The 17,959-nt window shown below is 43.9% G+C and overlaps 1 protein-coding gene across 2 annotated transcripts in view; it reads right to left on the reverse strand.

Annotated features, from left to right (window-relative positions):
* The window catches only part of TRMT61A (tRNA methyltransferase 61A), a 42,531-nt gene that overhangs the window by 22,693 nt on the left and 1,879 nt on the right, over window positions 1-17,959 (reverse strand). Inside the window, exons 1-2 of one of the 2 annotated variants that reach the window (XM_006130998.2) lie at window positions 11,447-11,582; window positions 7,496-7,860 (exon numbers count right to left, since the gene is read on the reverse strand). In XM_006130998.2, the coding sequence (XP_006131060.1) occupies window positions 7,496-7,826 (331 nt within the window). In that variant the 5' untranslated portion in view covers window positions 7,827-7,860; window positions 11,447-11,582. Of the gene's footprint in view, window positions 1-7,495; window positions 7,861-11,446; window positions 11,583-17,959 lie in introns of those variants that run through there. The other variant, XM_025188615.2, reaches the window with a different exon arrangement.

Consider the following 17,959-nt stretch of genomic DNA (forward strand, 5'->3'; position numbering starts at 1 on the left):
TATCAGGTAGTCAATTAGGAACTTGACTAGTTGCTCCCCCATCCCCTTGCTGCCTCTATCAGAGGGAGGCAGCAAGGACGGCGGGGGAGGGAGCTCAAGCCAGTGCTGAGAGAGCAGGGAGGCAGAGGGCAGCAGGGAAGTAGCATGAGTCGGGATTGAAACAATCTCACTTGGGCCAGTGCACTGCTGCTCCTCGCCCTTTGAAATATACAAGACCTGTGGGCAGCTCCTATGCATTTCAAAGAGAGAGGCAGCATTCCAGCTGCGTCTCTCCCTTCAAAATATACAAGAGCCATGCATTTCAAAGGGAGAGGCTCAAAGGAATAGTAAGCGCCCCCGTTATCGACTAATCGAGTAGTTGATGGAAATTCCATTGACTACTCAATTAGCTGATTAACTGAAACTGAATATCCCTAATATTCATGTCACACATGACTGTGGTTTTTTAATCTAAACCTGTTTCCAAAACTCAATGTTAGAAAATTAAAGATTCTAGTCATATTTTTCTTAAAACTGTTTTATTTAATTTACTAGAGATATATTATGCAGTTTGCTCCATTTCATTTCTGACCAAAAGCATTTTATCTTTCCCTCCCTACTGCAGTCTTATGTATATGAAGTTCATCTTTTTTTGTTTCAACACCAGCTGTTAATATAAACATTAAGCTAAATTCTACTTTGTTACACTCATGTAAATGCAGAGCAATTTGCTGCAGTCTGTGAAGTTAGTCTGGATTTACAGCAGTGTAAAAGAGTAAAATTTGACCTAGTCATTGTTACTGCACCAGCACCATAAAGACGTGTATTTGTGTAAGCATATAACCACAGAAACGTTTAGCGGTTACATATTTATACACACAGGGATGTAACCAAGTAGTCAAGCACTTGACTACCCAAGCTTATCTGATAGTCTACTCAACTCCTCAACTACTCACTGCCCACTCTCCAGCCCCCTGCTGCCTCTGTATGAGAGGCAGCAAGTGGCAGGAACAAGAGCCAGCGCTGAGGGGAGCTGGCTTAAAAGTCTCCATGGTGCTGCCTGACCTTTGCCCACACTGCCTCTACCAGAGGCAGCAAGCAGGGGTAGGAGGGAGGGGGGGCGGAGAGAAACAGACACGGCCTCTGCCCGTGTTAGGCTGAGATTAGCAGTGGACAGAGACTGCTCCGGCACCAGCCCCTGCCCATGACCAGCCTGGGCAGCTGCGAACAGGGGCTGCTGGAGCCAGCACAGAGCAGTCCCAGCTACCAAGCTCTTACTACATTTAAAATGCAGAACTGCAGCAGTCCGGAGCTGGCACAAGCTGGGACTGCTCGGTGCTGGCTTGTGCCAGATCCAGCAGCCCCTGTTCATGGCAGCCCAGGCTGGCCACGGGCAAGAGTTGCTGCTGAAGCAGCCTCTGCCCACAGCCAGCCTCAGCCTACCACAAGCAGAAGATGCCTCTATCCCTCCCCCCCCCGCCCCGCTGCCTCTGGGAGCTACCCCCACTGCAGCTCTGCAGAGCAACTCCCCTTATCGACTGATCATGTAGTCGACACAAATTGTATCGATTAGCACAATAATCACTCCTTAACATTCTTAGGGGGGCAGGTGGGACCTATTGTTCACAGGGAGCCAGCTTTTACTTAGGTTCTTGCCTATTCCCCCTGCCCGCCTCCGCTGCCTCTGATAGAGAGGCAGCAACACAGGGGGCAGGCGGCTCGGCAGGAGCCAGCACTTGGCGAGGGTGGGGGGAAGAGGGGCCTGAGCTAGAGCCACAGACTGTGCGTGCCACTCAAAATCAGCTCACATGCCACTTATGGTACATTGCCGACCCCTGATCTAGAACAAATTATTTAGGACTGATGGACTATAGTCTGTTTTAGGATCCCATCAAGATATGTTACACCATACTACACCACCTTTGCACGCCAGCTCACAAGTCCCTTGTAATTCAGAGCAGCAGCAGGGGAGGTTATGTGGGCTGACCCATGACCCGCGGGAGCAGGGACTGAGTTGGCATCTTCATGCCCCCGCTTCCTTGTCTCTTAATATTGCAGAACTGCAGCTGGGGAGATGGGGGTGGGGTGGGGATGTGACTAGTCAATAGTGATAACTGATAAGCTCCTGCTTATCAGTTAGTTGACTAGTTGCTTACATCCCTAATATGCACAGTAAAAATTATATAATAGTATTTTTCATTGCATTTCAGACCTTGTAGGAGGTGAAATCTCTTAATCATGAAAGTGTAACTTACAAACGTAGTTTGTTTTTTTTTGGTTACATAACTGCGCTCAAAAGCAAAACAATGTAAAAGTGTGGAGCCTACAAGTCCACATTTATGGGAGACACTGCTGCCTGCTTCTTATTTACAATGTCACCAGAAAGTAAGAACAGGCATTCACATGGCACTTTTGTAGCTGGCACTGTAAGGTATTTACTACCAGATATGCTAAACATTCATATGCACCTACATGCTTTGGGCCTCATTCCAGATGTCCTGACATACTGATGAGAAGTCCTGTGGCACCTTATAGACTAACAGATTTATTGGAGCATAAGATTTCGTGGGTAAAGATCCACTTCGTCAGATGCATGTGACAAAGTGGATCTTTGCCCACGAAAGCTTATGCTCCAATAAATCTCTTAGTCTACAAAGTGCTACAGGACTTCTCACTGTTTATGCAGATTCAGACTAACGCGGCTACCCCCCTGATAGCTGACATACTTAGGATGCTCATTTAAAAAAAAAAAAAAAAAAAAAAAAAAAACACACCACCACAACAATGCATTAAATTTATAAATGAACTCCATAGGGGGAAACTTTATATCTGCTGCTCTGCATTACCCTTATTCTGTCATATATTTCATGTTATAACAGTCTTGCATGGTGACTCAGCTCATGTTCATTTTAAGAACATTTTCACAGCAGATTTGACAAAATGCAAAGAGGATACTAATGTGAGATTTCTAAAAATAGCAACAGGACTCCACCCAAGGTTTAAAAATCTGAAGTGCCTGCCAAAATCTGAGGGGGATGAGGTGTGGAGTTTGCTTTAAGAAGTCTTAAAACAGTAACACTCTGCTAAAGATGGTATAGAACATGAACCACCAAAGAAGAAAATCAATCTGCTGGTGGCATCTGACTCAGACAATCAATGTGCATCAGACCTCACTGATTTGGATCATTATTAATCAGAACCCATTCTCAGTGAGGAAGCGTGTCCTCTAGAATAGTGGCTAAAGCATGAAGAGACTCATGAATCTTTAGTGCATCTAGCACAAATATATCTTTCAACTACAACAGTATCACAAGGACACCTGTTCTCACTTTCATGAGACATTTTAATCAAGAAGGTGGAAGCATCATCTCCTGCAAATTGTAATCAACCTTTTTTGTCTGAATGATTGGCTGAAGAAAAAGTAGGTCTGAGTAGACTTATAAGCTCCAGAGTTTGACAGTTTTATTTTTGAATGCAGTTATTTTTTGTATGTAATTCTGCATTTGCAAGTTCAATCTTCATTATAAAGAAATTAGACTGCAAACTTATATCAGGTGAACTGAAAAATACATTTTTACGGTGCTAATATTCATAATCAAAAAGTAGAGTGAGCATTGTTTAATTGAAATCAATAGATCTGTGTGGGGAAGGATGTGAAGAGCCTTACATTCTTGAGTGAAATGTGGTGTAAAATATTCCAGTTCTTCATAATAGGTGGAGTAGTTGGTTGGCCTCATTGATGTGATCATCATGGTTGAGAACTGCAATGGTATTATATTTGTCTGCTGGTTTGATTGTGACCCACTAACCCCAGGTTTTTTTGGTAACAGCCTATATCATCTTGAAAGGTCTCTAAGAATGTGTGTTGTTTAGCATAGTTATCTGTGACATTGTAAGTACCTTTCCCTGATCTGAGGAAAAGCTCAAGAGAAAAACAGAAGTCTATATATTTACCAAACAGAAGTTCGTCCAGTAAGAAATATTACCTCACTCACTTTGTGTGTCTAGTATCACAGGAGCAACCAGCTACAAAAACTGCAATTCCAGCCCTAAGACTACTATTGTATAAACCAGAATTTCGACATGGGAGGTTCAGAGTTTGACATACTAAGTGCATATTAAATGCAATAGTGTTTTACAAATCTGAAAATGCCAGCTTCCAGCATTCAGGGGTTAAATATATATATATCACGTTCCCTATTCCACAAACTGGAAAGAGAATGACAGATGAAATTGTAGCTGCGTGTGAAAGATGGCTGTGCCCAAAAGGCTGCCAAATATTATGCAAGACTGGGAATGGGAAACCTTAACGAAAACCACAACAACATTGTGCACTATTTTTATGTATCTGACTCAAAGGACAAGCAGGTTTACAAAAGGATTCCATGGAGGCAGACAGAATAAATGCCTCAAAAAGAAAGGCAGATTTATACATTGAAAATTATATATTTCTCCTACAGTACAGGAGAGTAACACCAAACAGCATGAAATGATTATATAAACCTAACAATGTTGCCTGCAGTGATAAAAATATGAAAAATGTTTTATAATGGTGCTTTAACCAGTATGAGAATAAAAAAAATAGAACAGCTCCCCCTTTTGCTCTGCAACCAACAGCATCACATGTCTAATGTTTCATGCACAAAACACACCAATAACCTGCTCCGAGGATTAAATCATATGCATGAAAAGCATTGGAACATACGGCACAGATCACCAATGGTGTCAAACCACCCATTGTGTACATTCCATTGCAGCTGACCTTTGTGTGCTGTTTCAGTACTGCACATACATCGCGTAAGAAAGGCCAAATATGTGGATTATGTCGCTCGGTCTGTGAACACTCCCATTTTATCCCACGTATTACAAGTTTAACACATACTATTTTGTTTTCCTTTTCAACCTGCATAAATAAGTTCTACCAATGGTCAAATTATTTTAGAACTGCAGTTCTCAAACTGTGGGTCGGGACCTTAAAGTGGATCATGTCTCCCTTTAATGGGGTCATCGGGACTGACTTAGACTTACTGGGGCCCAAGGCTGAAGCCTGAGCCCACAGCCTAGGGCAAAGCCAAAGCTTGAGGATTTCAGCCTTGGGCATCAGGAATCAGACTGTAGGTCCCTGCCTGGGGCTGAAAGTCCTTAAGCTTCAGCTTTGGCCCCTTTGCCTAGAGTGGTGGGGCATAGGTTTGCCCCCACTCTCCCACCCGGGGCAGTGGATCTTGAGTGGACTCAGGCTTCAGTCCCCCCCTCCTGGGGCTATAAAGTAATTTTTAGGTCAGAAGGGGGTTGCAGTGCAATGACATTTGAGAAACCCAATTTTAAAAGAATGGTGATTTCTATTTGAGACTTATCAACCAAGCTATTCTGTAGACATCTTCCAAAAGAATTTCAACCCCCCTTTCCCCTCCCCTACACCCAATATTATTAAAAGAGATTCCCAAGCCTGCACCATCCTTTGTGGGTGATAATCTGAGGAACTGTCCTGGATTGAAATGTCATTATGGGAGGTTTTGGAACAAATAGCAAAACTTAACAGTAACAAATCACTGGGACCGGATGGCATTCACCCAAGGGTTCTGAAAAAACTCAAATGTGAAATTGTGGAACTATTAACTGTGGTTTGTAACCTAGTCTTTCAATCAGCTTCAGTACCCAAGGACTGGAAGACAGCTAACATAATGCCAATATTTAAAAAGGGCTCTAGAGGCAGCCCTGGCAATTATACATGGGTAAGTCTAACGTCAATACCGGACAAATTAGTTCAAACGATAGTAAAGAATAAAATTGTCAGACACGTAGAAGAACATAATTTGTTGGGCAAAAGTCAACATGGTTTCTGTAAAGGGAAATCATGTTTTACTAATCTATTAGAGTTCTTTGAAGGGGTTACCAAACATGCAGACAAGAGGGATCCAGTAGATATAGTATACTTAGATTTCCAGAAAGCCTTTGACAAGGTCCTTCACCAAAGGCTCTTGTGTAAATTAGGTTGTCATGGGATAAGAGAGAAGATCCTTTCATGGATTGAGAACTGGTTAAAGGACAGGAAACAAAGGGTAGAAATAAATGGTAAATTTTCAGAATGGAGAGGGGTAACTAGTGGTGTTCCCCAAGGATCAGTCCAAGACCAATCCCATTCAACTTATTCATAAACAATCTAGAGAAAGGGGTAAGCAGTGATGTGGCAAAGTTTGCGGATGGTACTAAACTGCTCAAGATAGTCAAGACCAAAGCAGACTGTGAAGAACTTCAAAAAGATCTCAAACTGAATGATTGGGCAACATAATGACAAATGAAATTTAAAGTGTAAAGCAATGCACATTGGAAAAAATAACCCCAACTATACATACAAAATGATGGGGGCTAATTTAGCTACAACTAATCAGGAAAGAGATCTTGGGAGTTATCGTGGATAGTTCTCTGAAAACGTCCATGCAGTGTGCAGCGGCAGTCAAAAAAGCAAATAGGATGCTAGGAATTATTTTAAAAATGAAAAGGATAGAAAAGAAGATGAAGAATATCTTACTGCCCCTATATAAAACTATAGTACACCCACATCTTGAATACTGTGTACAGATGTGGTCTCCTCACCTCAAAAAAGATTTTTGGCATGAGAAAAGGTTCAGAAAAGGGCAACTAAAATGATTAGGGGTTTGGAACGGGTCCCATATGCGGAGAGGCTAAAGAGACTCGGATTTTTCAGTTTAGAAAAAGAGGAGACGGGGGGGGATATGATAGAGGTATATAAAATCATGAGTGGTTTGGAGAAGGCCAATAAAGAAAAGTTATTTACTTGTTCCCATACTATAAGAACTTGAGGACACCAAATGAAATTAATAAGTAGCAGGTTTAAAACTAATAAAAGAAAGTTCTTCACACTTCGCACAGTCAACCTGTGGAACTCCTTGCCAGAGTTGGCTGTGAAGGCCAGGACTATAACAGAGTTTGAATTTATCTAGCTCTTTTTTTATTCAGGTCAGGTCCATAAAAGGCTATTAGTCAGGGGGTAAGGAATGGTGCCCCGGCCTCTGATTGTCAAAGGATGGCCGGAGACAAATTGCTTGATCTTTGTCTTTGATCCATCCCCTCTGGGGCACCTGGCACTGGCCACTGTCGGCAGACAGGATACTGGGCTTGATGGACCTTTGGTCTGACCCAGTACGGCCGTTCTTATATTGTTATTAAAACAAACTGAACTATTACATCTGAGACTGGCACAATTCGTAATTTTAATTTGCCAGAGAACACTAAATTCATTCCTCCTTCCCAAAAAGGAGGGTTATTTCAATTGATTAATCTTGATATACATATTTCTGCACATGGTACCTACCACACAGAACTAATGTCACATGCAGAGTGTCTTTTCAGTATAGAAAAAACAGAGCATTCAAAATTAAATAGAAATATTGGAACTATAGGCCCAAAAGATCCTAGCAGCAAAAGAACATTTTTAAAAGCGGAAAGCTAAGTCTATTGCTAGGTAAAATGTTAGTTAACAATTTAGAACTATTACCTGATTCACACACTATGGATCCAGGCTTCAATTCCAACATCATGGTTATTAAAGAGATGTCAGTTGAATAAAGAATCTGTGTTCTGTGGGGAAGATTCATAGTCCACAACTCTGGGGTTGGATGAAGAATGAACACCCATCCTCCTTTACTGCAGGTCACCTTTGAGCCATATCTTTTGCCTATGAGATCAGTGGAATGTCTAATGACCCCATACTTAGTCTGAGTTTTACCGCCATGTTGGACTTTCACAGGAAACATCGATTCATGGCCCAAAAACACGATAGCTGTGTCTCCATCTTTTATGGTATCTCTGTATTCAACAAAACTCATTGCGATAGTTTTCTAGTTGTCTGGTTATTTTCACCTGAAGGAGAAGAAACAGAAAAAACATTCTATAATTTTAGATCGTGATGGAACTTTATCTTGAATTATGAAAAATATATGTAATGTTCTATATATAAAACATGAAGAAACTATACACAAGACATTGGCTATTAAATGCCAACTCATCTGATGAAGTGGGTTTTACCAACAAAAGCTCATGATATAATATATTTCTTAGTCTCTAAGGTACCACATGAAAGCTCGTTTTTAAACTTAATATAGTTCAGGATACATTTAGGAAGATAGCAAAAGACACTGGACCGAATTCTTATCCCACTAAAATCAATGGAAAAACTCCCATTGACTTCAATGTGACTGGCATTTTCCATTGTACATTGCTAAACTTGTGTAAAACTATAAATGCAAATTATTTCTTCAGCTTGCTCCACATTGTTACAGAGTTAGCTACAAGATAGGATTGGTAGCAATGAACTCCACTGCACAAGTTCTCTGGCATGCATGTTAGGCAGTGACTTCAGCCCCTACTCTGGTAATTCCACCCAGAGCAAGTGCCAGCCTTAGATGTGGGAAAATTTAGCTCTTGATACTATAGATAGCAGTTAACAGGAAATTTTAAACTCCTTACGTTTCAAATTCTGGTTCACTAAGGATTCAACAACATAAGCAAACATCAGCCCATGCACAGATTCTGTGACTTTCACTTGACCTCCATGACTTGTGCAGCAGCAGCTGTGGCTGACCTGAAGGGACAGCCACACCAGCCAGTGTGGGAGTGGCTCTTCACCCTGCTGCTCAGGCAGCCCCACAGCTAGCTGCACTGATGCTGCTGGAGCAGCCCCAAGACCAGCTGCACTAATCACTGCTCAGGCAGCCCCCTGGACTGCCTGAGGAGCTGTCCCACAGGCACTTGGGGCAGAGGCAGGTGGGCAGCCCTAGAGCCAGCCACATCAGTGCTGCTGGAGCAAACTCTGGGTCAGCTGCTCTGGCCACTGTTTAGGCAGCGATGGGCAGTTCCTCAGCACCTGTACTGGGAGCAGTGAGAGCAGCCACCGTTAGTGCAGGGGTAGGCAATAATTTTTGATGGGAGGCCATTCCAAGAATTTGGTAAGTGGTCAAGGGCCAAACTCTTTCATGATATTAAGTGCAGGGTCGGAATGGAGGTTGGGTGCAGAAAAGAGCTTGGGGTAAGGGATTGGGCTTAGAGATGTAATAGTGTAGTCGATTAACCGAATAACCGATAAGTAAAATCTTACAGCTTAGTGCTATAGACTACACACATTTCCCCCAACCTCCACCAGTAAATTTTTTAGCACGCTGGCCAACAGCTCGGCTCAGTCCTGGCTTGCAACAGGTCTGGGTCCTATCCTCACTACGGCTCTGCATTTAAAAGTGTATTAGGAGCCAGGTGGACAGGCAGCCCAGCTCAGCTCAGTTCTGGCCCAGGAGCTCAAACCCACCTCCTCCCGCCCTGGGCAGCAGCACGGGGCAACAGGCAGCCAGTCCTTGAGGAAAGTTGGTTTTTAAACGGGCTCTCCTCGCAGACCAGCTCCTAATTGGCACCCCATACTACTGGCTCCCAACCCCACCCCTGGGGACTATCAAATCATTGAGTAACCGATAAGAATTCATAAGGTTACTCAACTATTCAATTAACCGATTAAAATCCCTAACTGGGGTGCAAGGAGGAGTGTGGAATCTGGGAGGGACTTTGGGTGAAGGAAGTGATTGTGACCTGGGGCACTGGACTGCAGTTGCAGAGGTTTGGGTGGTGACCTAGAGCAAGGGACTGGGGTACAGGAGTTTGGATTGTCACCTGGGGCAGGGGCTTGAGGTGCAGGGTCTGAGAGAGGATATGGGTGCAGGAAGGGGACAGAGGATTTGGGGAACACATGTACTTGGTGTGGTTCACCCCTATCCCCAAAGCTGCCCATTCTGCAATGTGAGGGAAATCCTGATGCACGCCTACCTAGAATGCACCAAGTTGTAGCCCCTTTTCTGTCTCCTCCAGAATCTCCCGCTGAGGTCCAGGTTGCACTTTTCCCCTCACCTTTTCATTTGTGCACTCCCCATCTGTGGCCCCAGAAAGTCACAAGACCTCCTCATCAACCTTCTTCTGGCCCTAGCGAAAGCTGCCATCGATAATACCAGGAGGATGCTGGACCAGGGGAGGAGGATGCTCTGCAACTATGGGGCCTATTTCCATTCCTCTCTAGTCTCACGCATCCAGGCAAAGTTCCTCTGGGTGGCGTCCACTGGCTCCCTGGACAGCTTTGAGAAGCAGTGGGCGCTGTCCAAGGTTCTCTGCTTGGTGTTCCCCTATTCCCTCGTTTTAAACCTTTGACCCGCAGCTTTGATCCTATTATTCATTACTTGTCCCCAGTTGAATTCCAGGTCCAATAGTCCCAACCACAAGGCTGGGGAAGGGCCTTTAGTAGTGGGTGAGTGTGCACCCACCCACTTCCCATGACTCAAATAGTAACAGAGGGTTCGGGTGTGTGGAGTGAGGGGGGCAGAAGTGAGAGGCAGAGAATTGGAGGAGGGCAGGCCCGGGGTGCCAGAGGCAGGCTCTGGCCAGGAGACTTACCTGGGTGACTCCCAGCCAGGAGCCCAGCACATTTCTCAGCCAGCCTGCCCCAGCCCCTTGCAGGACCAGGGGAGGGGGCATGGTGCTTCCTGGCTGCCTGTTATTCAAATAGGCAGCTCCCATTGGCTGGTCTCTGGCCAGAAACCAGCCAGTGGGATTGTGCTAGGAGCAGGGGCAGCACCTGAATCTTTCTCCCCTCCCCTCCGGGCTCACAGTTTTGAAAGAGAAATGGGACAGCAGCCGCTTTTATGTGCGGTGTGGGTGGGATGAGGCAAGCAGGGAGCCTGCCTGGGGCTCCCCGCTGCATCTGCAGGCTGGATCCAGTGGCTTGGCAGGCCTGATTCAGCCCACGGGCCATATTTCACCCAGGCTTGGCTTAGTGGCCTCTGGTGCTGCTAGCCCCTGTGCCTCCCCCCAACCTCCAGCTTCCTGGAACAGCCTCCCCACCTCCAGCCCCCAAAGATGTATCAGGGGTATATAGTGCAAGTCATGGTCAGGGATAATGAATCTGTGTTGAGTGCCAGTAACAAATACCCATGACTAAATCGTAGCCTTAATTACAATCCCCCTCCTTGGTCTCTATGCAGAGGAACTGACTCCTGAATGGCGCCCTGGAGGAAGAACTGCTGCATCTGCTTTCTCTTCAGCAACACAATAACTCGGCGGCTAAGAGCCAGAGGCCAATGAGCCAAGCGCAGTTTTAAGAGCTGCTCCGAGGCCGCCGCCGAGCAAATTATCTTGATTCTCTATTGGCCAGGCTTGGGAGCTGCAGCACAAATAAGTGAAGCGGGGCGATGCAGGAGCAGCATGAGCCAAGTGAAGGGTCCAGCCAGTGACGACACCCTACAAGCTAACACTGGCCGCTCAAGCTCGGGGGGCGGGGAGGGCTGGGTTGGGGGGAAGGGATGCCCGCAGCTGGGCTCACAGTCTCTCGGCCCCCTCCTCACGGCTCAGGCTCCTTCCCTCCCGCAGGGTGCCCGCCCCTCCGCCTCCCAATGGGGTGCGCGTGGGTAGCACCCACCTTTCCCCGCAGCCGTTGCCGCTGCCTGGGCTTCCCCCTCTCCAGGGACTGGCTACATGCAGGGAACCGCGGACCCAGCTCAGCTCAAACACGTGGTGCTCCAACCAGCGCTTCCTCCTTCCTCCCTGGTCGCAGGCTGCTGACGCTCCTCGCTTCCCTCCCTCCCCTTAACCCGTGCGCCAGGGCCAGCTGACACCTGCCACCCCCCTCACCCCTCCAGGAGCGGAGTCAGCGCGGGCAGCCAGGCCACCATGCAATTCCCTACCCCCTCCCAACTGGGGACCGGCTACCGGGGATAGCCCAGCCTCAGGGACTAGCCAGCGGGCCCCCCTCACTCGCCCCCATTCCCAGCTGGGTGGGGGGATGGATTCCCCCTGGCTAGATTGCCTGCAAAGAACTTTGTAAAGCGTCTCAGCAGCAGCCGTGTCAGTTTGTAACTTTAAAAACCAGTGAATGGTCCTTTAGCACCTTAGAGACTAACCAAAATATATAGAATCCTGAGCTGTCGTGGGTAAAACCCTCTTCATCTTCACGACAGCTCAGGAGTCTATATATTTTGCTTAGTCTCTAAGATGCCACAGGACTACTGGTTTTTATCTGCAGGAGGGTTTTTGCTGTGAGTCTGTCTCAGCGAGAACTGGTGATAGGCAAGCGGTGTTTATTGTACCAGGGCTGAGGTCAAGCCCTGGCCACCTGTAGGCTTTGCAGTTCATAGGCACAGCATCTCTGGTTGTGTCATGTAAATTATGAAAGAGGAAAAAAATGCTTGAGCTTGGCACTTCTTTGATTATAAATTAAGCACTGATCCTAGGAGTCTCACTAAGGTCAGAACCTGGGCAGACAAGGTGGGGTACTTTCTGCAAGATTCTCCTTCTGCACCAAGAGTCACCCTGCCTGGGGTATAGTCCGAGAACAGACCAGAGTTGGCTGTGTGTTTGGTTCTGACTTACCTGCTCTAGTTCAGCTTGGGGAAGAAGGAACAGCCTCATTCTGGATTCACTGTGAGGGGGTGGTTTAATAATATGTCCCTGTGCTAAGGAAGGACTTTGCATTGTGTTTCCATGAAACTTTAGAGGACATTGTAAGAAAGGACACTGTGAAATAGTCTGGGTCAAAAATCTATGGGGGATGTTAACAGTTTCTACAAAACTTATTAGTAATAGATATTGTACATTAAATTTTAAAAAATCCACAGGTTTTTGCAGCATTGTTCTAGTGCATGAAAGTGAACCTGCCTAATATGTTTTCATTATTCTTAGACCATGAAATGCCAGGGAACCATGATCCTGCACTAAGCTGTGCAGACGGCTACCTGAGCCGCAGTGACTTGTTCTTTCAATTAATAATGATACATACCTCCTTTGTAAAGTGCTTTTCTATGGAACCTGGTATAAGAGTTAGGGATTATTATTATTTCTAATAATGTGAGCTGTTAATAACAAAGATTTTTGTCTGGACGTTATTCTTTAAAATAAGGGTGCACTTAACACAATCTTAAGTTTTAAAGATGAAATCTTTGCCTCACTGAAGTCATTTGAGTTCTGCTATTGACTTTAAATGTCAAGCTATGTATCCAGGAAAATAGGTAGAATTCAGAAATATGTTCTCTAGCACACATTGCTACTATACAAAGGATCTAATTCTGGAAAAGCAGATGAAGATAACTAGCCATTCCATACTGCTCTTGTAGACTCCAGTGAAGAAAAATATTAATTCAGGAGAAATAGAGAGTTCTAAAGAGTAAAGACCGAGAGTGATAAACTCTAACCAACATCTAAGTCCCATGCTAAAGGTTTAAGTAGTGCATCGCCTGGTGGTTCCCAGACTGTGGGGTGTGCCCCCTAGGATGGCATGGAGAAATGACTGAGGAGGCACTACAGGCCCCAGGTCAGCACCTTAGGGATGTAAAACCATGATTAATCGCTTAACCGGTTAAATGTTAGGTTAACCCAATGTTTAACCAGTTAACCAACTAACCACTCTGGCCTCCCGATCTCAGCCAAGCACTGGAGCCCATGCTTTTAGCCCCGTGTACCGCTAACTCCCATCCCCAGCGCTGGGTTGCTGCTGGTTCCTGGCTCCAACACTGGGTCTGGGGCTGCTGTCTGGGGTTGGAGCCAAACTCCTGGCCCCAGTGCTGAGGCTGTCACCAGTTCCTGGCTACTCCCAGCACTGGTTAACCATTACCTGGTAAGCATCACCCTGTAACCGGTTAACCACTTATCCGTTCACATTCCTAGCTCCCATAAGTGTTTGGAAGAGACACTACTTACCTCATTCGGTCTCTAGCTTCACACTTGTGCTACCTCCAGCTACACCTCTGGCCATTTGCTCTGCTCCCGGCCCTGGTTCCTCACCCTGGCCTTATTCCTGGCTTTGCCCCTGGCTCCAGCCCTGCTCCCATGGATGTATAGACAGGTTCCATTATGGATAATGAGGATGTGACAGAAAAAGTTTGGGGACTACTGGTGTAGACCCATATATGGCCTGTGGCATTGGGAAATTTCTTTGAAGAGAGTTCACAATCATACTGGAAGGGCATAACAAGTGAGGTTCCACAGGGGTCTGTTTTAGGACCAGTTCTGTTCAATATCTTTATCAACGAATTAGATGATAGCATAGAGAGTACAACTATTAAGTTTGCAAATGATACCAAGCTTGGAGGGGCTGCAAGTGCTTTGGAGCATAGGGTCAAAATTCAAAATGATCAAATTCAAAGTACTTCACTTAGGAAGGAACAGTCAGTTTCTCACATACAGAATGGGAACTGATTGTCTAGGAAGGAGTACTGCTGGAAGGAATTTAGGGGTCGCAGTGGAGCACAAGTTAAACGTGATTCAACGGTCTGACACTGTTGCAAAAAAAGCAAACATGATTCTGGGATGCATTAATAGGAGTGATGTGACCAAGACCTGAGAAGTCATTCTTCCACTCCACTCTGTGCTGATTAGGCCTCAGTGAGAGTACTATGTCCAGTTCTGGAAGATGTGGAGAAATTGGAGAAAGTCCAGAGAAGAACAGCAAAAATGATTAAAGGTCTAGAAAACATGACTCCTGAGGGAAGACTGAAAGAATTGGGCTTGTTTAGTTTAGAAAAAAGAAGACTTAGAGGGGACACGGTAATGATTTTCAAGTATCAAAAAGGGTGTTACAAGGAGGAGGGGAAAAATTGTTCTCCTTGGCTTATGATGATAGGACAAGAAGCAATGGGCTTAAATTGCAGCAAGGGAGGTTTAGATTGAACATTAGGAAAAACCTCCTGTCAGGGTGGTTAAACACTGGAATAAATTGCCTAGGGAGGTTGTGGAATCTCCATCACTGGAGATATTTAAGAGCAGGTTGGATAGACATCTATCAGGGATGATCCAGAGAGTGCTTGGTCCTGCCATGAGAGCAGGGGACTAGACTTGATGACCTCTCAAGGTCCCTTCCAGTTCTATGATTCTGAAGAGTAGAAGAATACTTCTGTTTGCAAAGGAGGTCCCAGGATTTTGAATGGGAAGAGCATACACAAATACATAGCACTTGAACCATCTTGGAATTGTAGATTCTTGTCTATGCTGACAATGCAGATATTCCTATACTTTTTTCTGCATTAATTAATAATTTATAATATACATTATAAAAGGAAGAACTCTTTTAGATTTCTTTTCTGCAACAAAATTTTGAAGCAATAAGCAGAGAATTGGATAGCAAGATCAAGGACTGGATCTGAAAACCAATGAAGTCATGATCAGTGCTAACTGAGATGTAAGCTCTGTCTATAGAAAGAATTAATGAGCCTCCATGACCTCCATTCTTCCTCCTTTTAAATCAATGGGAGCTTTACCATTACCTTCAGTGAGAGCAGGAGTCAAAGGTGTCTCTGGTTTACCTGAAAAGACAACTATGCTTGTTCACCCTACAAATAGGATTTTGTTTTGTAATCCATTTGTTCCACCTTTCTCTGACCAGAAGATGTAAAACCATGATTAATCACTTAACAAACACAGCTTCTTAGATTTCTTATTTCTTGTCACCCCAGCTGTCTGCAGCCTTTCTCCCTTACAACCATGTGTCTGTTAGTTTGCACCTACTTCACTGCCTGACCATGTTTGTGTCAGGGCATTCTAGGGAAAGAACAGAACGGGTAAGAGGACTGACAGCCTGCTATTAACTACCTTTAATGTCAGACTCAGTGGAAGATGAAACAAAATACAGGACTATGTAGCACTTTAAAGACTAACAAGATGGTTTATTAGATGATGAGCTTTCGTGGGCCAGACCCACTTCCTCAGATCAAATAATGGAAGAAAATAGTCACAACCATATATACCAGACTAACACGGCTACATCTCTATCGCTATTCTCAGTGGATGATGTTATTGTTCAGCAGCTCTCAGGAGATGCTCAGCCCTTTGCATGAATGGGCCCAAGATGACAAACACTGATCAATAAACAAGCCAAGTGTGATATTCAGGTAGGTATATTTAAATGATTAAGATAAATTCATCCTCCATTTGTGTGAGAAGAGAAGTTAAACAAATGCAGCAATAGCCAAATCCTTCCAGTCTATTGATCCACAAACATTCTGGCTTGTCTTCAAAGTACAGTACTGTTTTATGGCAATTTATAACCCAGGTGCCAACTCAGAAATTGGACGTAGAATTGTTGCGGGTGGTAGTTCATCATCTATAGCTGTCTCCTCTGTTCTGGATGCTCTTCTGAATTCTCAATGAAATGTTTATCCAGCAATTCTTTAGGCTCACTTTAGGTTCACCTGGGTCATTTCAGAAGATGCATTCACTAAGTAATACACATCACCTTTTGCACTCATATATAGATAACATTTATAATTAATCCACTTGGGAAGTTAAATGCATGGCCCATGACCAACTTTCTTTACATTCTCCACCATCTAAAGTTCAAAATAGAAACCTCCAGGGTCATAATCCTCATCTCCATTTTGGGCTGCAACATTGCAACCTACTGCATAAGTCAGCCAGCACCAATACATTATTCCAAGATATAAGGCAATATAATACTGCCATTATTGCAGCTGGGCAAGCAAATAAGGGCTTACCTGAAAAGAAATATTGTTTCTCACCAGATGAACTAGATATAATGGTCAGTCACTATCTGTTGGCACACTGTGCTTTGTCAACAGCACAACATTGCTTTAAGGATGGGTTGCTTGTTTTCTGCAGATGAAAACTTTGTAGGGCAGGAATTGTCTTTCTTGGTGTATGTTATTGATGTCTAACAGATTAAGGGCTCTGATGGAAAATATAATAATAAATAATAAATATTCCTGTTTCTGGACTATTGGAAGTAGAGCATGTCTAATGATTAGAGTAGGGGTCTTGGTAATAGGGCTTCTGGCTCTACACTGAGTTGCTGTATGATGTTGGAGAAGTTAACCTCTTTATGCCACAATTTACTTATCTAAAATGTGTATAATAAAGGATGGTTTCTTGCCTAAATGTCCATTTAATGGAAAAACATCAACATATATAGGTGGGAACTGTATATGTTGATATTTTTCCATTGTTGGTGTGAAGACAGTGCATTAAGATAGGAAATAGGAAATTGCCTGAAAGAGTTATAAAATCCTTGCTTGAAAATTAAAAATAGGGTTAACAATGATGCAATGAAGATCATGTGATCATATCCGTGAATAACCTAAAAATGACCTTTGTAGCACACTGAATGCCTAGTAGGATGTGTAAGGCTGGAATTAGAGAGAATTATCTCAGCTGGAATTGTTATCTGAGGAGAGGAGTGCATAAAAATTCTGGTAAGAAATCAGAGACCACATAAATACAATATTAAATTACTGGTGGATTATTATTTATCATTATTATTATTAATAGATTACCAAACATATTTTAGGTGCTTTGCACCAAATGATTCAGACTCTGAATTGTACATGACATTGGGATATAACTTTGACAAAATTACAGAAACTGTTACTCAGCGCCTCCATAATGGCCAAATTTATTATTTCAAAGACTAGGGATCTGATTTTGCATTTACATTCATTTTACAATAGTGTAACTCACGGTCATAACTGCCGATTTATGCTATATAATTGAGATCAGAATTGTGCAGTAGAATTTTGTGCAAACTGTGAATACACCTGTTGGGTACATATAGATGGGGACATTCAAAAATTTGGACAAGATTTCATATAGTTTAAAAGATAGAAAGAATATTGAGAAGATTTGTCCTTTGTTCCTGGAGACAAGGTGCCTGCCTGCCTGAGTTCTTGTAGTCCCCAATGTCTTTAGTAGGAGTTCTGTGTGCTCAGCATCTCTGACTATCAGCTAAACCTTGATTAATTCAGAAATTGTCTGTGGTTTTGTTTGCAGTGTTCTGCATTTTTTATTTTATAGTCATATTGTATGTTCACTCCTTATCCTAAATACTTTTAATTTGCAATACTTTTACTCTTCCTTTATCTGAATTTGGATAATGATGGTGGGGTTGGTAATTGGGAGAGGAACTTGGGTTTATACCCAGTGACTGTCATAA

This window comes from Pelodiscus sinensis, chromosome 4 (assembly GCF_049634645.1).
Source record: "Pelodiscus sinensis isolate JC-2024 chromosome 4, ASM4963464v1, whole genome shotgun sequence".
Taxonomy (NCBI): Eukaryota; Metazoa; Chordata; order Testudines; family Trionychidae; genus Pelodiscus; species Pelodiscus sinensis.